At 32.1% G+C, this 24,183-nt stretch overlaps 1 protein-coding gene across 3 annotated transcripts in view; it reads left to right on the forward strand.

Annotated features, from left to right (window-relative positions):
- The window catches only part of LOC106466972 (synaptotagmin-12-like), a 204,140-nt gene that overhangs the window by 168,704 nt on the left and 11,253 nt on the right, over positions 1 to 24,183 (forward strand). Inside the window, exons 4-9 of one of the 3 annotated variants that reach the window (XM_022395660.1) lie at positions 4,696 to 4,831; positions 6,014 to 6,143; positions 7,222 to 7,431; positions 8,276 to 8,396; positions 11,208 to 11,341; positions 13,302 to 14,410. In XM_022395660.1, the coding sequence (XP_022251368.1) occupies positions 4,696 to 4,831; positions 6,014 to 6,143; positions 7,222 to 7,431; positions 8,276 to 8,396; positions 11,208 to 11,341; positions 13,302 to 13,475 (905 nt within the window). In that variant the 3' untranslated portion in view covers positions 13,476 to 14,410. Of the gene's footprint in view, positions 1 to 4,695; positions 4,832 to 6,013; positions 6,144 to 7,221; positions 7,432 to 8,275; positions 8,397 to 11,207; positions 11,342 to 13,301; positions 14,411 to 24,183 lie in introns of those variants that run through there. The other 2 variants (XM_013927286.2, XM_022395668.1) reach the window with 2 other exon arrangements.

Raw genomic sequence — 24,183 nt, forward strand, 5'->3', positions numbered from 1 at the left:
TTAATTAGTTTTATTTATTAATATGACACACACACACACACACACACACATATATATATATATATATACTGTTTATTAAAAACAAATATGAAAAATCATGTACTTAGGTTAATATGTTTTGGCTGTTTTCTGATTGGTAAAGAGAATTCAAGAAACACACACACTTATTAAAGTAAATTACTTTTAGATGTTTATGTTACAGCCAGATTTCTAGATAATTAAAACCTCGTAAATTTGACCTTAGGGATATATCAAATAGAGCCAGGCTGAATTATTTGACCTTAGAGATTTGTCAAATAAAGCCAGGCTGAATTATTTGTACTGAACTCTTAAACTGTGCTCAACACACCGGGTAACACATGTCAGAATTCTTCACAAGGTGATATTTTTAACCTATTTTATAGCTTGTAAAGTAGTCGCTCTTATAAGTGAATTGCTGTGTTCTATAATAAGAGCTAATGTAAGTTGTAATAGAGTTATACAACTCAGAGCGCTTAATCCAAGTAAAAGTGTTTTTAGCTTCTGAAAAAATTACATCTTCGAAAAATTAGATTGAACCTACAACAAGTGCTATTCTATGTTTCAGAGTGTTTTTACAGTCTCGAAAAATTATATTTACTTTTTTATTACTTGCACTACCAAGAAACGTTACGTTCGATCAAATTCTACGCGTGTGACAAATCGGAAATTGTGTTTTTCACAAATTTTGACATATAGCAAAACACGGTTCTTAGTTGTTAGAAAATGCATTATGTTTAAATTCCAACGAAAATCTAGTATACGGCACTGATGGATTAGTACATTGAAAATTGAAGAAATGAAGCCCCCAGTGGCACAGCGGTATGTTTGCGGACTTACAACGCTAGAAAACGAGTTTCGATGCCCGTGGTGGGCAGAGCACAGATAGCCCTTGTGTAGCTTAACTACAAAAATTACAAACAGAAGAAATGAAATGAAACTGCAATATGAAACGTTTGTCAAAAACTAGTAAAACATACTAGATATACGATAGTTATATTTTACTAGATATGTGATAGTTATATTTTACTAGATATACGATAGTTATATTTTACTAGATATGCGATAGTTATATTTTACTAGATATGTGATAGTTATATTTTACTAGATATACGATAGTTATATTTTACTAGATATATGATAGTTATATTTTACTAGATATACGATAGTTATATTTTACTAGATATATGATAGTTATATTTTACTAGATATACGATAGTTATATTTTACTACATATATAATAGTTATATTTTACTAGATATGCGATAGTTATATTTTACTAGATATGCGATAGTTATATTTCTACTTTAATTTACTTTTAGTAACGTGAATCATTTATTCCTAATCAGTAAGTATTGCATAACACATTATTGTAAAGTAATAAACAATCTAACTCATTAGATATCTAATGCCGAGCTGCCAAATGGGAAGGCCTAAAGTTCGAGCCCCGACATGTACTGAACAAATACTGCATTTCAGTTGTGGGGTGCTATAAATGTGACAGTCAGTCTCTTAGTCCATTAAGAATAGCCACGTAAGCTACAGTTGCTATTTGATTGACCTCCATCTGGTCATCAGTTTTCAAAATTAAGTATAGATATGCCTGAACCTTATGAGAATCTTACATGTCCTTTTGGCCCATAAGTCGCAAAAGTATGGTTTACGTTGAATATAGCATCAGATATCTAATAGTTTTCAAAATGTTTAAAAGTCTGTGAGAGACTCTGTGAAAATTTAAGATTATGATACTCAAATTTTTCTCAAATTATATGATTAAGCGTTGAACATTAATTAATTATCTAGCTTAATCATTCCTTTCTGGCTGGGTTATTAAAGAAGTTTTCTTGGGGTGACCTAAGAGTCGAATTTCTACCACAGCAATATCCGGTAGTTATATATGTATATTAATACACGATAATTAATTAAGCAATGTTGTATAATTCAAAATAGAGGACGCTTTAAACAACAATACGCTTCCAGATATTTATTGAAAAGCCTTGATAAACCGATCTATATAACTGTAGATATTTTGCCTTACGTCTCGCTTAATTCAGTCACATGACCTACATCCTCCATTCGTTGCTTCATCATATCTTAAGTATATCTGTAAAAGTAAGGATGCTTTATCTACTTATAGCGCATGATTTGTACGAAAACTGTGTCCCATTGTGTCTGATTCCCTTCCTACATTTTGTACAATTTCTCTAAATCCACATATATTATTTTCAGTTAGTTTTTATGTATGCTGTATTTCATCAGATTGGACGTTTATGTTTTCTGAGTGTTTATTTAACCCTGTTTCTCTCTTTTTGTTACTTTTATTATATTTCATTTCTCATCTTTTATATTCTTTTTGTCCATACGTTTCCTTTATTTATCGATCACGTTTCCTGTATTCTTCTCTCTCTCTCTATTTTTTTGACGTTTACTTAGCACTGTTTTCTGTTTATTATTCTTACCTTCCTCTATTGCGTCTCTCGACAAAATACAATGCTAGCGAAAATGGTTCATTTATTGATTTTTGTAGTGCGCTTCAACTTATAATGAGGAAAGATTTTATTTTAAGAACTCAGGATAATGAACATCCTCGTGTTTTTCAAGTATGATATAGAAAGTAATAACTGACAGGTAGTCGACTTTCAGTTTGGTTTAAGGAAGTACTGGGTTTTCGAATCAGCCTGGCATAATAATGTTACCATTAATGGAGCTCGTGCAGCGTTTCAGAAATTTTTTTATGAGCGGTTACCTTAGAACATGACATTATATGATTTAACACTAAGGTCTTTATGCCATACGTTCGGCTTTAAGTACATTCTGACAATGTACTTACCCCCCCCCCCCTAGTGGCACAGCGGTATGTCTGCGGACTAACAACGCTAGAAACCAGAGCACAGATAGTCCACTGTGTAGCTTTGTGCTTAACTACAAACAAACAATGTGCATATGGGTCATTGAGAAAAACGAATGTGATGTAAACTCTATCAGGATTAGATAGTTAGGTTAGCTTGTTGCTTTTTTTTTAGTATCTTATCTTTTGCAATAAAAACAACAACAACAAAGTTCATCCACTGAAACTGGATTTAAAGCAACAATTGTTTAAAAGAGAAAGAAAAATATGACACAATTTAATCTATTATCAAATTATTATCTATTACGAAAATTAGTTGAGGGTACCCGTTAAGGAAGCAAAAACTGTATAAAGAATCATACTAGATAATGGTCCCTTCCTTCTTTCTTTTGTTATTGAATCCCTAATGACCTCATTAGATGCTAATTGCATATCCTGCTTCGTGGAAGGTAATAATTGACTCATTTAACTGACCAAGTATTTGTATCTTTAAAATAGAAACCAAATGTCTATAAAAAGTGGAAATGTGGCTTATTTCGGAGTCTCTTTATTCCTCTTCTCGAGCAAAAATTCTAAAACTAAATATCCAGTGCACATAATCGGACAGTTTCCGGTTACCATAACAAAAATTACGTTAATCGTGCCAGCCAACTCTGAATGATGGATGCTAAAACACATACACACAATTAGTATTTTAAATATTAGAAACATTATAAGAATATAAAACCTAAACATGGTTTACTAACCAAAAGTATAAGAAACTGCGCATTCTTTAAAACACCACGTGCGTTTTTCATGCTGATGTAATGTTATGACGATGACCTTTAACCAATAATCCTGTTTAACCTTCAAATTATCAATGAGATTCACATATATGTTTTAGACTATCACAATATCCAATGAATGAAATAAGCAAAATAATTGTATGAAATCATTAATTTTCTATATAAAATACATAGAAAACGCAAGAAGTAATTAGAGGGATTGATTCAATGTTGACGGTGTTTTCTTGTCTTTTGTGTGTCTCATGTTACTAGGAATCTTGTGCCCAATAAAATCATGGACCCACAACCAGCTTAGTGCTTAAATAGTTTAAAAAAATGTTTTAAAAATTGATGGGTCCATAGTTTTGGGTTAATTAAATTCCGCGAAAAATCATGTGCACTCTATTAACTACGAGCTAATATGTACATTAACTATGTAAATCGTATGTAAAGGTAAAACTATCACTTAGAAGACTGGAAGAAAGTTTGAATTTTATTGTAAATCATATAATGTTCCCCATCGAAAATCCGACTAAAACATATAATGCTCTCCCCCTCCATCGAAAATCTGATTAAAACATATAATATTCCCAATCGAAAATCCGACTAAAACATATAATGCTCCCCCTCCCATCGAAAATCTGATTAAAACATATAATGTTCCATCGTCTGAGCGTCCTTGTCATATATTTTTTTCTGCTTAGCTGGCCAGAAATGATATTGCACGAATATTTAGTCTCGGCTAGTCGTGATATGGATTTTGTTATCTAATGTGACCTAACATTTACTTACATACCTAATATAAAATCTAGTTTATGAAAAGAAACCATTTTACAATTGTAAGAAAATATGTAGCTTATCCCACGGACCAGAATTTACACATCTTAGCTTATGCTACCATAACATAGCTAAAACTGTTATTATAAAAACAAGCATCTTACTTTTAATCACAATTGTAGAATTAATTTGGTGTACGTTAAAAACAAGCAATAAAAAAAAAACAATAGCATTCTCCTTTTATTTATTTATTTTTTGCTTTTAGTGAAGTAATTGTTTTTTTTTAAGTTTTGGATGATTCAAGTATCAAACTACAGAGGGCATTATCTTGTGACAGTGTTAGTTCTGATACCTCTATTGTACTGGATACTCTGGAAACATCACTAAGCAACGGTGAACTGGAAATAGGATTTGAATACGACAGGTAACAATTTTCTCAAGTTCAAAAATACAGAGCAATGTAATTTCTCTTTTTATTTAGTTTTATTGATATTTTTTAATTCTGTAAACATCATTTCTTAAATATGATTGAAATGAATCGAATTCCTATCAAATAGAGAATTTATCTCCACCTGAAGAAGAACAAGAATATTATTGTGAGTTAATCATCATGTTTTAAATTACTGAATAGGACGATCATATCTTAATTTTCTATGGATATCAACTTTGATTCTGGCCTTGTAAATGATTATCAAAATTTGTATTAACTGATATACGAGTATACAAATATGAAATATAATACAAAGATTGTAGATTAAAAATTTAATTACAGACAGACACATATACATATATAATGTAAACATGTACGATTTATTATTGCTTACTCTTTCAATCAAACGTTCAACGAAGATTATGGATTGTGAAAATCTCAAAACTCAATATTTTTTTCCGATAATTTAAAACCTGTAGTTCTAAAGCTGTAAATAATTAAGTTCAAAAGAGGGTGTAATAAAAATAAGTTACATTAACTGAAAGATAAATCAATAACTAAGTAGATATTAGTGATAAATTTATTGTGAATATCAAAGTTTAAATAATTTCTTGTGAGAATGCATGCATAAACACGCAAAAAATCTTTCTTAACTATATGTTATTTCACTATAAATAATGGTCTTCTGCCTTGAATCTCTTTGTTAAATTATGTTTCCAAGAAAATGTTAGTTTAATTAGCTTAATCAACTGACTAGGTTTCGCCTTAATTTAGGAAATGATGTTTTAATAAACATGTAGATTTAATCCCAATCTTAAAATTATGCTAATTTATTCAAAATATTGCTCAATAACTGTGTATATGTGGTGCTGGAAATATGTTCACTGTGTTGATATATCTATAAGTTCTCTGTCTCTCCTGTCCCACGTCTACGGATTTACAACGCTAAGATCGGGGGTTTTATTCCTCGCGGTGAACTCAGCAGATAGCCAACAAGTTAAGCAAAGAAAATTCTCTCTCCTAACGCTCTACAGTTGTAATTGTATTACATTTATTTATATTGCTATATTAGCTATGCCGTAGAAGTTAGATTGCGATTATCATGTGACACATAAATATTTTATCAGTTAAACTTTAATTACGTCTTAATTTCATCATGTTTGTATTGTATTGTAGTGAAACAGAAGACCTTATCGTAATAGTCAACCAAGCACGTGATCTGGTAGGGCCAGATCCCAACATTACAGTGGATAGTTACGTGCGTGTGTTTCTTTTACCAGACAAAACAACCAACATGCAAACAAGAGTAAGGACCACTATTTAATTAAACAGATCAATAGATGCCATATTTTATCATAACGTTATTAAACTATAAACGTTATTAACAAAAATCAACCAGAAATGATCTTGATGTATTTAAAAACAGTATGTTGACCTACATCAATCGTATTTCTAGAACAACCTATAAATTATACTAAAATGCATTGATTTTATACAGTTTATGTAATAAACTATATTTTATGATATTTTCATTACGGATTTTTGTTGTACTTGTTTAAGCTGGAATAATTATATTTACTGAAAAATGTATTTTGATCTAACGATAAACAGTAGAACAACAGAAATTATGAAAAACAACACACCTTTTTAATACAAAGAGCAAAGTAAATAAAACTGAAGGAGTCCTTTTATGATATCAACAGTATTAAAAGATATTTAGTTCAAATGAAATGAAATTATTATTCGAAAACTAGAAAGATACATCAAATAAAAATAATATCTTATTGGAAATCAAGATTCATGGCTGATCAGCTTGCAGCTAAATTATTAAGTCAGCTGGGTAACTGTGTAGCTAGTATTTGTATTTTATGTGTGGATAATTCAAGTACAAATTCATTATTTTTGTCCAGTTGTGAAATATTTCCATCCGCCTTTCAAATTTTAGAGACAGAACTCTCAGACCAGTTTTGATTAAGCTGAAACACGCTAATTTGAGCGAACTGCTTCACTCCTGTTGGACAAAATCTGTAGTATTATTATCTCTGACTAAATCTTAGAGATTCCCATGTGTCTTGCTTGTTTTCTGCTGTACTGGATTTATTTCTCTGTTTGTGAGCCTACATAGTTATGATATATATTTTTTTTTCTTCATATTTACTTTAACATTTTGCTGAAGACAAAATAAGATTATTCCAAAACTTTCAAGAGATTAGCTTGCGCGAAATTCCAAGAACAAATAAACTTTCTAGAAATATGTTTTTGACTAGCTTGGTGAGGTTATTGTTCGTCATTAAATTAAATGTTTACTGCGCTTTAAATTTTAACCACGATATGTCTCATAAGAATCTTCTGTGGATGAATTATTTGTTTTCTTTTTGATACAGGTTCAAAGACGTACTAACGATCCTGTGTTCAAAGAAAGGTTTCTCTTTGGCGTCGATAGTCGAGACCTTAGTCAAAGATCGGTTCTTTGCTACATTTTCACATCAGATAAATATACAACCACTTTGATAGGAGAAACAGAAATCAAGTTGACAGACTTAGATTTTAAGAAGCCTTATTTCAAATGGTTGCCCATCATAAACTCAAATCAGGTGAGCTCCGTGTTAAGAGTCTCTTCTCTAACTATCAACCCCATTTGTGAAAATATAATCAAATAGGGAATATATTGGTACGAATTTAGTACAGTAATTAAAACTTCATTTGCGAAAATAGCCTGAAAAAGTGAAACCAGAAACTGAACGAGGCTCTATCCTAAGTTTCTATTTGCTGGGAATGTGTACGAATTAACTAAGCTGATTTTAAATGTGATTTTACTTATAGCTGAACACAGTTTTGAAAATAAATAACTACATATGTTATCAAGTAATATTTTCTCTATGTTAAATACCATCAAGATTTAAGCTTCCATACTATTTTAAGACGATGCTATAGACTCTAGAAATAAATTTTGCAATCAAAATTAATACATTACACGCGTATCAGTGATATCTTAGTGACAACTAATGTAGATAGTATTTACTGTCTGTTCAACTTTGAATTTATTTTCATCAAATAAGTATTCTAATTATTCGTAATCACGAGAACGCCACTAGGAAAAAAAAAAGATTATCATTATAAAATGTTTTTGTTTCACACATTGAATTATTTCAAAAGGTCTATATTTTAGATGATGAAACACGGTAAAATTATGACGTTAGACTTACACGAAATAACCGTTATTTACTATGAAACTTAATTTTTTAAACTGATTATATATGCTTACAATTTATTAGAGAAGCATTTTAAAAACCATTGAATTGGTGTTAACACGAGTACTAAAACTGTAACATCGCTTTAGATGGTACATTGTATATACTTTTAAACATCATCTTGAGCATTGAACAAATGTTTAAAGAAACGAGATTATTTACGTTTGAACTTTTTATTTCTAATCAGAAAGAGACGGATCTTGGCGACATCATGTTTTCGTTAAGTTACCTGCCGACAGCAGAGAGGCTTACTGTCGTGGTAGTCAAGGCTAGGAACCTTAAAGCTTCAAATAGTCAAGAAACCGCATGTAAGTAACCGAAAGTACAAATGTCGTGGTAGTCAAAGCTAGGAACCTTAAAGCCTCAAGTAGTCAAAAGATCGCATATAAATAACCGGAAGTACAACTGTCGTGGTAGTCAAAGCTAGGAACCTAAAATCTTCAAGTAGTCAAGAAAACGCAGGTAAGTAACCGGAAGTACAACTATCGTGGTAGTCAAAGTTAGTTACCTTAGAACTCCAAGTAGTCAAGAGAACACAGATAAGTAGCCGGAAGTACAATTATCGTGGTAGTCAAAGCTAGGAATCTTAAAGCCTCAAGTAGTCAAGAGACCACGTGTAAGTAACCGGAAGTACAAAAACCTTATTTCCTATCTTATGATACGTAATCACATGTAGCTGTCAAATACATTTATAGCAAGCGTAGAATATTTTCGAGTGAAATAGGATATACTTACAGAAAAACCAACCCTAACCTTTTTGACATTGGAGCGTGTAGTGTACTTTGGACATCATAATTTTAGATTTTTCGGTCAGAAGTTCCAGAAAGTAGCGCTGCTTTCAATGAATTGTGTGTGTGTGTGTGTGTGTGCAGTGTTGATTAGAACCTAAACCTTAAATCAAAGCTATTAGAGTTCTCAACATGAGCGCCCAAAGAAATATTTTCAAGAGAGACAAAATATGTATGTAGGGGATCAGCTTTTACAGTGTAAGTCAACAGAATAAAATATCGTGTGTTATATATATGCTTAAATGCAAACACAAATTTACAGTTATAATAAAAAATTACTAAAAATAGTTAGTTTAACTACGATGTTAAGTTTACATCATAATACGTGCAACTTTTTGTGAAAAGTAAGGGGGCAAATGCCCCCTCCTTCCCCTTCCCGAGGACGCGCATGGTTCTCAAAATGGATTACATCTTTTTATTGAAAAGAACAATCTAGTGAATATGTAATACTGAAGAACCGGAAATAACTCCATTAAGTTTCTGCTAAACATGCAGTCTTCGTAGACGGCGTTAACGTCGCTACAATGTTTATGTTTGGTTGGTTTGTTGTTAAACGCAAAGCCACACAATGAGCTATCTTTGTTGTGCCCACCACGGGTATCGAAACCCAGTTTTGGCGTTATAAGCCTTCACACTTACTGCTGAGCCACTTGGGTGGGGGGGATTTTTATAAGAATGCTGATACTGTTAATTAACAAGAGAACTCTAAATAGCATGCAGCCAAAATATCCACAAATCCACAGTGTTTTAAGTTTTAAGGATATTTTTATAATTTTCTAATAACATTCATAGCTCATAAGTACTTTTATAAGTTCCTTTAAATGATACCGTTAACATTGATTTTTCATATCAAATTTTAATTAATTCTTGGTGCTTTTTCTTAGGTTTTCTACTAAATTCTCTCCTGTTTTATTTAAACAAGTTAAACATAGTTCTCACTAAGCATTTAGATTCGTTTCAATTTCAATATGAAATCCAAGAAACTCGAGAAAATTGCAGAATTTGTATTTTTCATCTTTCATTCAAGTCCCTGAACCATTGTAATAATCAGCTCGACTCGCAATCTGATCTCATGGGTTCGATTCCCGTTACCGAGCATGCTCGCCCTTTCAGCCGTAGAGGTGTTATAATGTGGCGATAAATTTCATTATTCATTGGTAAAAGAGCACCCTAAGAGTTGGCAAAGGGCGGTGTTAACTATCTGCCTTCTCTCTAGTCCATCACTGCAAAATTAGGGACGGCTAGCGCAGATAGCCCTCGTGTAGCTTTGCGCGAAATTCAAAATATGTTTAGGGAATATATCACGTGATGTTTCAAGTGATTTACTTAGTTTTCAACCTTAAACGGATGACAAAATAAAGTTTGTTTGTTTGTTTGTTTTTTAAAGCAACAAGTAAATCGATAGTCATGTAAAATTGAGTTAATGTATTAATTAATAAGTTGAGAAAGAAGCATTGAAACTGATCCCTTCTTTTTAACTGTACTTCTTAAACTTTAAGTTAAAGGATCAATCGTATGTTGGCTTATCTCATTATGGATAAGTTAATCTAGAATCCACAATAAGACCAGAAATTTAACGTTTATGTAGACTAGGAAGGCTGTTTTAAGAAAGAAACATTTTGCCAAAGATTTCTTTGTGTCTTCACAGAGCACGTGATGCAATACAATAAGTTAGATTAAGTCAGGACCGAGCATGGCCTAAAATGTAGCGTGCCCGTAATTTGAATCCTCGGTTATCTCCTTGTTACCATAAAAACACGCTCCGCATTTTGTGGTCGTGGGTGCGCTATAAGAGCAATAGTTATATTACATTATCGATTCAGACAAGAGTAGCACAAGAGCTTGCGGTGGGTGCTGTTTGCTAACTTCCCCTCTAGAGACGGATATAAGCAGATAACTCTTGTATAGCTTTGCGTGAAAATTCTTAAACGAAGAAACAAAGATTAGATTAAAGCTAAAGCATCAGCATCAATTCACGAGGTTGTTAGGAAGGGTTTCATTTTTTTTTTCGCAGCAGTAACTTTATTACACCACAAATTAATCTTCTCAATAAGTAGTGTAGCATGGCTGTGATAAGAGATAAAACTAAGCGTGACATGTACTCAACAATGTATCTATCGTACACCTAGTGATACTAGTTTCAGTGCTCTTGAATCTGAAAAATAGATTGACTACATTTTCTTTCTATTATTTATTAACTTAATATTTTCCTAATGACTATTAATGATTATCAAAACGCGAAATAGCAAGCCAGTAATATCACCAGTACTATGTCTTTTTGGTTTACCTGTAATTTTTGATGTAATTTCGTTTTTATTTCTCTTCTTATAGCCCCGTTTGTTAAGGTATACCTCCTTCAAAGTGGCAAGAAAATCAGAAAGAAAAAGACCTCTGTGAAAAAAGACGACCCAAATCCAATCTTTAACGAGGCCATGATTTTCTCCGTTCCGACTAATACTCTGCAGGTAAAGTAAAAATCCATTTCTGTTGATGTAGACCTACGTTGTAACTTGAAACATATTTAGATAACCAAATTATCTAACATTAAAGAACGACAAGCATTTTTACTGTAAAAGAAGTTAAACTCTATGTTAGTTTTGAGTAAAAAAGAAAAAAAGTTTCATTAGAATGGTATCTAACAGTTATTCCTTGAAGCATTCTCCACTTCTGCTTCCCTTCCAAAGATTGCACTTGATAACTCAATCGGCACTATCCTTGAAAAGGATCTTAGTGACATTTTGAAAAAAAAATATGTTTCCAAAAAATTCTGTCGTCAGATTAAAACTACAATTTGTAAAAAAAAAAAGAAAGGAACACATTTGGTATAGAGATACAAAACCAATCGTCGTGAGAGAAGCACTGATAAGACACATTTGCTAGTTAAGATATTACCAATAACAAGACGAGGCAATAGCTATAGGTAAAACAGTATGAATAGTGAGACATGTGCTTTATAAGATATAATAGGCGTGGGTTGACACTGTGGTAGAGGTCTGCGTTTTGGTGCTGGCGAGCCGGGTTTGAATCCGTGCAAACCCTCGGCATAGGTGTTGTTGACTAGCTGTCAGCATGGGTGATTGGTGATAGTATGCTGCTGATTTGTTGTCTTCTCTCTGGTCAGTAGTTCAAAATTATGGATGGTAGCAGATAGCCTTAGTAGCTTTGCCCTAAGTACAAAAATACAAACACATCATTATAAGGTATGAAAATAATTTTAGAGGGGTGAAAATTATGCCTAATTAATCAAAAATACTCCACGTTGCAGTCTATTCTACTAATACTAACTTGTTTCCTGTTTCTTAAAAGTACACCAACCCCATTTTACCATGTCAGTTAAAACGATTACTATCTTTGTAATTGTAAACTTTGTTAATTATAAGTAATATGATGATTATTTTCCTGAGAGTTCTGTAGAAAATAACCAGTAATCCTGTGCTGACACCTGACTTTAATGAATTATTAATAATTTCTTATAACAAGAAAACTAATTATAGATCATAACTAAAAACGTAACTTGTAAATAATGTACTTAACAAAATGTTATATATCAATGAAATAGATTAAAATATCTAATGATTAGAATTCCTACAGTTGTTAATGATAAAAATAGCAATTTATAATAGTTTTATAGGTAAAACAAACTTTAAAAATAAAAACAAGTATTCTGATACATATTGAAAAATTACATTTCTATCATGAACAAGACACCATAACAGAATAGAGAGCAAAAAAAAGTAGGACCAGGATTTAAAAACAAAAACGAACTACATATCTTCAGCTAGTAAGATTTATATAAAACTTATTGATTGACATGAATGAATGAAATAAAATATTTTAGTTTTGTTTATACTGTCAGCAAATTTCAGTGTGAATTTACGGATATCAAGGATTTCATTTCAATAATATGTAAATTAATCACGTTTAAGCCTTAATGAAATATTATTAGAATACTTTGTAGTGAAAATACAAAATATTCTCATTTATATTTTTATTTATAAAACGTTAAGCAGTTTAAATTTCGCTGTCAATTCATAAAACTTATGTAGATACTAAATTTATAGAATTTTTTCTGCTTTAAGAAAAAAAAGTCGAAATGTTAATTTCAAAATATCTAATTTAAAAGTGAAAAAAAAATACTAAAGAGAAGATTACGTCCCATATATATTGTATTTATAATGAAACGAGGATCTATTTATGCTTTATTTAAGCCCTCACTTCATTTTTGTATCATTTAAATACAATAGAGATATTAAAAATATTAGAATGTGCCAGTGATAACGACGTATTAAAAATAATATTCAAGTGAAAATTTTGGATTATTTCATGTACTGCGTATTTAACAAATACTCCTTGTACTTGTATGTGCTGATATGTATCATAATATTTCGTTAAATAGATTGAATAATGCTTATTTTTTAACTTCAGCAGAGTATTCAAATTAGGATAACCATCGCAGATTATCAAACTGATGGTAAAACGCCCTCTTTAGGCCATGTTTTTGTTGGCTCTCAATGCCGAGGAAAGTCGTTGTCCCACTGGAATCAGATGATGTCTTCCCTCCGAAAACCCATCGCCATGTGGCATCCTTTGCGAAAATAATACGTATTATAAGAATATGTAAAGAACATGGTCATTTACTCTTAGATTTTAAGTGATTACTTATTAAATGTTGTTTTATCATTATAATAATTACATATCCAACATTAAATCCTGCCCTATCGCTTTCGTAAAAACACACGTGAATGCAATTCATATCCTGCATATGCAAGTATTAAATAGCATAAAATTACATATAATTTAAAACACAGAATTGAATTAAGTGCTGTTTTATAATCCAACAGTATTTTCTTTATAAACAATGAACATAAATGAGAAAGCATAACAATGTGTTACTGAAGTGCAAAGAAAGATTAGTACAAATAAGACACTACTTTTATCACATACAATATCTGAAGTATATAATAAAACTAGATGTACCTCGAAACTGTTCAGTTTGAAGAGTAAATAAAATCAAAATTAAGAGTAATGAATATTTTATTTCTTGCTTTTGAAGTTCACGTGACATGCTGTGTTGTTGCCTTCAGAGGGCATAATTCTTCTCGTGATTCATGGCACGCGCACGTTTTACTGACGTCACGACAGTACAAATTGCAACGTTAAGCGTCCCTTATGTGACGTCGTTTTAATGTATACTGACTGAATGACAGGCAACACACTACTGTATAGTGGTGCGAACGGTTAAAATAGGTGACCCCACCAGGCGGCCTATTATATACAATATCTGAAGTATACAATAAACGCTATTCATAGCTTTCACGTCTAGGAAAACTGTTTTAAAATAAAATTTTAAATGTTCTGGTTTTTTATTTGTTTGTTTTTACTTAAGCACAAACTATACACAATGGACTATCCATGCTGTGCCCACCATGGATATCCAAACCTTCTTTGTAGCGTTATGAGTCTGCAAAGTTTTATCTTGAACTTAAATTACAAATATAAACTTCTAAGACTCAATATTAGAAGAAAATAACTTACGCGCGTTTTAAAAAAACATCTCGAGAACAATAACATTTTCATTATTTGCCAACAGGAAAAATATTTAGGATCCAGATTGTCTGCAAAAAATTAAAATAAGCTTTTTTGGCAGAACCAAAATATATAATAAATATAAGCTTTGCCCGGTTTTAAAAAACATCTCGAGAACAATAACGTTTTCATTATTTGCCAACAGGAAAAATATTTAGGATCCAGATTGTCTGCAAAAAATTAAAATAAGCTTTTTTTTTTGGCAAAACCAAAACATATAATAAATATAAGCTTTGCCGAAAAACATCATAAGTTGAAATGCATTACCATGAAAACCTTTTTGAATAATTGACGTTTTAGTATTAAATAAGAAATGATTTATTTACATATTAAATTCGAACATATGTTGTTGTTTTTGTCTTACATTAACTTACACTGAATTCAAATTCAGTGGGAAACAATTAAACACGCCTCCGTTCTTAAACAACTTGGCAACTACTCTTTAGGAAGTCTTGTTAGCTATGTTTGTGTGGAGGGAGAGCAGTACCGGATTAACTCATAGGCCACCTAGGCCCAGGCCTAGGTCCCCGCCGGCCACCCAAGTAAAATATTTATGGTTCGTAAAACTAGCAGAATAGAGACAAAAGTGAATTATTATTATCGTGACTATTCCCAAGTATTATCTAAGCCTAGGGCCATGCTAAACCTTAATCCGGCCCTGAGAAAGAGTGAATGAGGTTTTGTCCATTGCAAATATATTAAGCTGTGAAAGTAAATGTTAACTGCGTTACTTCAAATTCCGGTGAGCGATTAGTCGTTTTTTATTCTGTGATATGAAATGTTTGTTCATTCTAGCCCGCGCTCTAGTATCCTTATTATGCAAAACTATATACGATTATTATAAATATGTAATATCGTTTTTTTTTAAAGTTAAGTTTATACAGAAATTTTCTCGTTTTGTTGGAAATAAGTTTAACATTATGGCTAACTTAATATTTATTTTTAAAATAATTATCGCTGAGTGGGACCTATGTGCATTGTATTATAAACAATAAAAAATTATAGACATACCACATTCTTCTTGCGGAGTTAGAAATACTTGTTTAATATAATTCGAATTGTAATTTTGTAGAAATTAAAATATTAAAGATTACAATACCACAATATATTGACCCGTTTGAAGGTCAGAATTATAAAGCCTTATAGTGTAAAATTATTATATATATATGTGCATACGTATATATATATTTATACACACCTTATTTTTACATCTGTTTTAAAATAGCTTAGGACTCGTGAAGTTTTCGTTTCTGTTACCGAAAATGCTACAATTCAAAAATACGCTTTTTACATAAACAATTATCGGTCAATAGAACATTGTGAGTGTTAGGAAACAGTGATGACTCAACCAATATTTTTAAAATAGGTTTTGATGGTTTGTTTATTTGTTGTTAGCACAAAGCTATGCAATGGAATATCTGGGCTTTTACCTTCGCGGAGAATCGAACCCCTTATTTTGACATTGTAGGTCCGTGAAATTACCACTTACACATCGTGGAATATCAAGTAGATGTAAATGTACATAATTAATTCTAGTACTTTTTGTTACTCTTATATTAAACACATGGACGTGGCCTAGTGCATAGCATACTGCGGGATCATGGCTAGTGTCCCGTTGACAAATCGCGTTCCGATCTTTAAGGCTGTTTGTGTGTTGTAAGAGTGACGGTCAAATCCCAGTATTTAATTAAAGTAGTCCAACAATTGGCTATGGATGCTATCTTAGTACAAATAGCCCTTTTGTTGTTTTGTGCGAATATTCGAAACAAACAAACCATTCGATAAATTAGTTCAGAGATAGAAAATATAGTACACTTTGATTGTGAGCCGTGGGATTATTATTTCTTTGGGAAGCTGACTTAACTGACACAAATACACATTTATATTTTTTCAAATACTGATTTACAAAATCAAGCGTTTTTATAAAATGTTGTGGTTCCATTTTTGTCCCAATAAACTAATAATGGGCATAAGAAATCTTATTAGATTAGTTTTAGTTAAAAATTAATTTTCTTTACCTTGATATGCACCATTATAAAATATAAGCAAGTAATACATCTGGTGGAAAATGAAGTCTAATAATGAATATTACTATACCAGTCATTATAAAATATATTTTATGTGAAATTAGACATGTGATACCGACCAGTGTGGGTTGACCTTGTACTAGACCTCTGGATTTTGGGGCTGACGAACCAAGTTCGAATCCGAGAAATGCCAGAAAATTATATTACCCGCACTTAGAATATATAAGTGTGTTATAAGAGTATAGGCAATTCCTTAGCATAGATTGTGGGTGTTAAGTTGTTACTGACTGGTTGCCTTCCCTTTGGTCAGTAGTTTGCATTTAGCCATAGTAATTTTGCCATTCATACAAATTAACCAGTATTTACAAATTTTAATATTACAATGTCAGAATCTTTAATTATTTAATACAAGCTCATAAAATGTCCTACCGTTTTCAAGATAGTATAATCAGACTTGAATTATATATATATATATTAAAGTTAAAATGTATTAACAGTTTATTTTGAAATTCACAGTTTCTTGTTTAAATTCTACTGAACCTAGCACTAAGTACTCAGGACAAGCTCTATATGAGAAGATTAATTCCCAAGTTAGTGTGCAGAGGTATCTATCGTATGTTTTAGTAAAATTTTTTTGTTCTGAAAATAAATGAACTAAGAGTAAACTGTTCTGTTATACGTTGATGTTTTATTTATTTTATATTTCCCTCTATTCAGTGTTAAAACTGGAATTTACACCACTATTTACTTTGTAGAAGTGATGGTGTTTAGTGTGGTGTGTACATATCTGACATGTTATATTTTTTGTACTTATGTTTTTATATGAGGTAAACGTTAATGCAAGATTCATTAAACAACAAACAAACAAATCAATTTTATTTTAACGCTTTCTTCTGCATCAAAATAATGACTTTACTTCGATTAATTACTTAGTTAAAATTGAATAATAACGTTTTACTTTATATTAGATATGCCGTAATTTTTGTGGCAACGTACGCGGTACTGAAACTTACAGTCAATAATTGGTTTAGTTAAAAAAACGTGTTCTGAGCAACAAAAACTGACCGCCCGCTGAAAATTGGGGATTCAGAGAACAATAGAGGTTAATAACAGGCATGGCTTGAGAAGTGGATTTGTGGATAAGGTAGGGGTTTTTGAGAACAATAGGGGTTAGGGATTGAGAAGTTGAGGCTAGGCATTAATCGAAATAATGATTATAAAATGTGTCAACATCACTGTTTCTGCGTATACTTTCACTGGCCTTACTTTTGGAAGTCAAATGAAGCTAGGTTTCCCACAATGGTCAGGATAGCAAGGCGTTATGTCTCCGCACCTCCAACCAGTGTAGAGAGTGAACGGGCTTTTAGCACCGCTGGCAACATTATCACACACAAAAGGTCAAGGCGTTTACCCAAAAAACGCCGAAATGCTACTGTTCCTCAAGTACAATTTAAACAAATTTCCAAAATACGGGCATTCTACAAACTGGTGTGCACATTTTGTTAGTTAATTTTGAAAGTTAAAAGTAAAACTGGAATGTTCTATTGGTGATTATTCGGTTAAATTTAATAAACGTCAATTTTGTATTTGTTTCTAATTTTTGTGTAGGTTGTTTGTTTTTTTTTGGGGGGGGGAGGAGGAGAACCCGATCTCGGTTGACACTCAGCACTGGCCGAAGCTTAGTGGCCGGGTACCCGGACCCAGTATTCGGCCAAATTTTACTACCCCCAATCATCCCTACTTTATATGCATATTTGATAATTGATCAATAAAAGCGACTTGAAAATATATTAATAGTAAACAATCATGTTTGTTTGTTTGTTGTTAAGATCCAAGGTACGAAATGGGCTATCTGTTTTCTTCCCACCTCTGGTATCGAAACCCTATTTTAGCGTTATAAGCCCTCAGATTTATTGCTGGGTCACCATGATATGATAGCTGGTTTTTGTGACGCCCGTAACTCATGTTTCGCCTAAAATTAAGCACAAACTACGTGTATATGAAAGAAATTGAATGATAACAATTCAACTGGACTTCAAAATATACAAGTGAATAGCTTTAATGGTGATAGAAATTTAGTAAACATCAGTGCAAGAATTATAATTTTTTTAATAGAAAAACCTTGCCTTTTATTTTAAACATAATTATTCTGTAAATTTACAGAATTTTCTTTTAGACTCTCATATAATAAAAAGCAGAATATTATATTTTACAAGGAAACTGCTTTTCTACTTGAAGAGAAATGCTAAAATAAACTGTGTATGTGTACATTTTTTATCTGTAAATAACTTATCCTCTAAAATCTAAATCATACAATTTGCCTTCTCTGTACGAGACTTAATAAAGGCTTGTTATGTGTGTCTACTAATTTGTTTGGATGTGCACTGTAAAGACAGATATTTTTAGTTCATTAATTTAAAATGATAAAGAACATTTAAGGGAATCCATTTTTTAGCTCCTTAATATTGTAAAGTCTTAAATAAAAGGTACAAAATCAGTTACTTGTTTTAGTTTTACGTCATAGAATATGTTAGAATTAGAGACTTTTTATTGTAAGTAGTTACATTGTAAAGTTTGTCTGGTTATTCTATGTTAATTCACGTTGTGTGTTTATGAATTGGTTTGTCCGCGAACTCCTTCCACAGATTTGGAGCTAGCAGGACTAAACTTGGAAGGCGGTCTAGGGACGACTTTTTCTAAATGGCGTTAAAACCTGTATTGTGGGTCTAGGCATGATGTGAGTCTAGAAGAAGGTTTCCAGAGTCGCTGAACCTACGTTTAAAATTGCGTTTCGGTCACACACACACATCTCCCCCCCCCCCCGAGATCCCTGAAACGCTATATTTGAAACTTGCTCAAATCCCCACTAACATGTTAGCAGAACCGAACGTGAAACAAATACTGGGGTACCTATAGAAGTAGTTGGAAATAATGGAATAGATTGATTGGCACGTTGGAGTCTTTTTGAATCATGAACGGACCTTTGAAAGCTGCAGCGGAGAACGGGTATTTCATACTTGTGTTTATAATGTCATAGGGAAATATAAAAGGCTGTCCTATTCAAGACCCCCACCCACCCACTCAAGATAATGCAAAAATCGCACACCACTATTATGTTTGTAAGTTTCCGTCCTTACTATGACTTTTCTAATTCATGTGTTTGTGCTTCATTATCATTTATTTTTCTTTGGTTGTATTAATTAATTGGGATGTCATTAACCTTGAAAAAAAATCCTGTGAAAGTGATCCTGTTATGATATTGTATCGTAATTTCAACGATACAGATTCCGAATACCTGTAAGGGCAGGACTAAGAAAATTCATGATGGTGCGACTTTTATAATTGTCTGTTTGTTTGTTGTTCATGTTTTTTCAAGTGATTTGGCACAAACAAAATCTTACCTTTTATTAAGCATTCTTTTAGCATTATCCAACAACAACAAAAAAAGTATTCACTTAAGTTCTAAGATTAAATTGTGTTTCTGTCTTTAAATACACTGTAGATTAAATTTAATGTTTGTTACCACCTGTTAATGACTGTTATTATTTCTTGGCTTTCTGCATCATCTAAAATGTTTAACTAACCTGTTAAAGTAAATCAAAATGATTATTTCTTTTGTTTGGTTTAACATTTAAATCATGCTCAATCTTATTATTACACTTTTCTTTTGCAGTGTTCTTTAAATAGTTTTAACTAATTTATTACTATCATGTATTTATTTGAGGAATGACAGAGGGGGGGGGGGATTCTGAAAAAGAAAAGGAAACATTTTGGATAACGAAATTATTAGTTATAAACTGACCGGTATTTACCAAAATATGATACCACATACCGCCAGGTGTGCTTTCTCGTGAGAAAGATTGCCATACACTACGTAAAAGAGGACAGCAAACTTTTTTACTGGTTATCGATTTAAAAAGAAAATAAATTCTATCTAGGTTCAATCATATATCAATGATTTGGAAAAATAGATTAACTTTATTTAAAAGTAAAGTTTTTAGCCTAAAGCTTAAGAGTGCAAGTTACCACTTGTATTTCGCTTATTTTCAGTGAAAACAACCGTCTTACACTTTACAGCACTAGGTGTCAGTGACTTCCTGGTTGTAAGTTCTTCTATTAGCGTCCATACGACCACTAAGTCAGACACTACTAAACTAAAATTAGGATTGGAATCACGTCAGATATTGTGAAGAGATCACGGACATAAGAAACAAATAACAATCTGCTCAACAATTCATTCTTCAAATTTTCGAAGAGAAACCATTTACTTTAACCGATAAACTCACAACGGAATAAAAATTCTGATGTGTTCCATGCAACATATAAAAAACTAGTAAGTTATGTTTTAGTTTGAAGTAAAAATAATATATAAATATAGAAAGATAAAATTCAATAATCCAGAAAATATAATCACTTCACATAAGAAGTACATTTTATGTTTAATAATGTGTCTTAGTCTACAATGGAATTAGAATGTTCATTCACATTTCCTGTTAATTTTTGTTTGATGTTCTTTAAATCAGTATTATCTTTTTGTAACAGCAATCTAAATAATGGTTAGCTTTTAACACCTTTTATTCTTCCATTGTTTAATGAACAATCGGAAATTTGAAAGTCGTGTTTATCTAACCACTGATCTGCTACAGCAGTAACATCTTTGTAGTTCTGAAATTCTACTGAGGCACGAGATGTTTAGATTTCTTTTTTCCGTAGTCTATTTAAAAGCTGCGACTTCTTTACATTAGAAAGTTGTAGTTTTGATCTCATTATTTTTGGAACAATATTAGTAGTTGTATTTAGGTACAGAGTACAGGAGAAACTTTTGTAGATATTTGTATGCAACAGAAACATACAAATTTACTGGAACACCAATAGAATTCTTGACAGTCTTTACTCTAATACTTTTTCGAGTTCTAGAAATTAAATTGTTCTGCGCAAAGATACATAAGATTTATCTGCGCAGAGTCATGCCTAATTTTGAACCGATATAATAAGAGATAAAGCAGCTAGTCAACAGCACCCATCAAAAACTCTCGTCTGGCAGAATAGTGTGGTTTTACCATAACTTCTACAACGTACATAAGGCACCAAAGTGCAGATCAAAGATTTTTTGAGGCAACGGGATGCGAAACATGAGCCTTTTGATTTACAGTCCGAGCACGTTAACCACTAGGACACACTTCACCCATTTTAAATAAGTTTGGTTTGATTGTCACTTTGCGCAATGCTAATTAAATTAGTGTACTTGACCGTGATGCCATTAGTACAGGTTATTTAAAACTAACAAATATATGTTCATGTATGGTGCTACAATCTTGTGCTGAAACATTGTAGTAGAAATTGCTTGTTACAATTTGCGAGCAAACAGTTTAGTTAATACAGGAACATTTGGTTGCATGAATACACACGTATAAGCAGAACATCTAAAAGTTAGTTTATTTCTGTTGCAATTTAAATATACAGATAAAAAAGTGACATTTTTAAATAGTTATGAGAGGCAGATATTTTCCTTTTTTTCTAGCTAACCTATTACTAACATCGTCTCAAAGGAAATCCACATAACTTAACAACTTAATAGTGTCATTTCCGAGACCTCCTCTAAACCAGGCACAAGATATGAAATTTCATCTCTTGTTCGTTCTTAGTTGGATTTGTAATTTTGGACTTTAAACGTCAAAATGTATTATCGATTTAGGTCTCTAACGTTTCGTTTTGAACCCTAGTTTAATATGATGCCTTTCCTGATCATGACACGTTTATATTTTCACCCGTAGCAGTCTACTGTTTCACCCTACTTCCAGATCTAGGTGTGTTTCTATGAATTACACACTAATTTATTTTTTTATTGTACGTATTCAGAAAAAGTTTGGAAGTATGCACTGTTGGCCTTAACCTTTACTTAAAATTTTAGGGTTATTCAAAACCCAAGAGCCCGGCATGGCCAGATGGTTAGGGCGCTCGACTCGCGATCTGAGGGTCGCGGGTTCGTTCCACCAAACATGCTCGCTCTTTCAGCCGTGGGGGCGTTATAACGTGACGGCCAATCCCATTATTCGTTGGTAAAAAGAGTAACCCAAGAATTGGCGGTGATGACTAGTTGCCTTCCCTCTAGTCTTACACTGCAAAATTAGGGACGGCTAGTGGAGATAGCCATCGTGTAGCTTTGCGCGAAAATCAAACAAACAATCAAAATCCAATTTTCTCATTTTAATTATTCATTTATTTCTGACCTCTTAAATTCTTATGAAATATTTTATTCTATACGCATACATCACTATTTTCTTCTTAAGAGATGGTGCATTTATTCAGCCATTTTATCGCTATTTCTTTCATTACCTATTGATATCAGATGCTCATCTTATTACAATGACGTGTTGATATATTCTTTGATATACTTTCCATAGCCTGATATTGTTGTATCTATTACGCTCCACCTGAATCTTTGTTGCTATTGTGGTATGCAGACACATACCTAGTTACTCGTAATGTCTTTAATTAGTAAGGATCACATATTAAATTCACCAAGAATTTTCAATTTTTTCACATGTATACTTTTCTAGCTGTTTTAACAATATAACGTTGATCAAGTAGTTACGTATTATTCTGAATCATTTTCTACGGTGTCATATAGGCTTTCTCGTGAGAATGATTGCCATCAGTCTCTTCCAATGGTAGGTCAAGTGATACTTTGAGGTTTTTATGCCCATTAACGTTTCTGTTAGAATGGCCGTATGTGATATGGGTAACACTTGCGTACTGAGTAATATGGTATTATAAAACTGTGTGTATAATGGTACGATCTCTTAGTCTGGAACATGTTTTAGATACTAATGTCTCAACTACTAGGTTAATCCATGGCTTGATCCAGTGAAGGCACTGTCTTTCGTCCTATTTACTCGTCTCTTGGAGTGATTAGAATCAATAAATATTACTTTTCATTTTGTATAGATTGTATTTGGTCTATTTCTTCAAACTCAGACAAAGTTAGAGAAATCAGACTTACTCCATAATACTTTTCTGTTCGAACCTCTTGTCATCTGCGGGATAGTACCAGAAAGGTACTCAGAGTACCTAACCCTATTTTAGATTTTGTTTCTAATTACTATAATGAAACAACATTTAACTCTTGTTTCATGAAAGTAAACTTTTAACCTTATGCGTTTAAATATTCTATATTGCACATATAATAAAAAGTGTTTGCAAAGTGTGACGTTGTGTACATTATTTTTGTTGAGTAGTTATTTGTAAATATCTTTAACACAGCTAGTGCCAAATACAATATCAATCAATTGCTCAAAAAAGATTTGGAGCTCAGGATATTTTGGTTAAAATATAATACCAGATGTCAAATTCTAATCTCAAATTAACTCTATATACAAGAGATTTGTAAATAGATATTAAATCTTAGAAACGGTATCCCTATCACTTTCAGAACATATCTTCCACCAAGAGATATTTTTATCATTTTCATTATGCAGCTTATGCTCCGATTTCAATTACTTGTCCTGTGTAAGATGATCGTTGTTTGAGCCTTGTTGTTGAAATTATTTATTGGATTTAGGAAATTTAAATTCCAAATATGCTGAGCCGTTGTGAATTGGAAACTCGCCATCTAAAGTTCAAGATTGTGATTATTATAAGGACTGCTCCTCATTTTCAGGCTGTAAGTGTTCTGTCTCTCTTCTTTATTAACT

Source organism: Limulus polyphemus, unplaced genomic scaffold, assembly GCF_000517525.1.
Source record: "Limulus polyphemus unplaced genomic scaffold, Limulus_polyphemus-2.1.2 Scaffold77, whole genome shotgun sequence".
Classification (NCBI taxonomy): domain Eukaryota; kingdom Metazoa; phylum Arthropoda; class Merostomata; order Xiphosura; family Limulidae; genus Limulus; species Limulus polyphemus.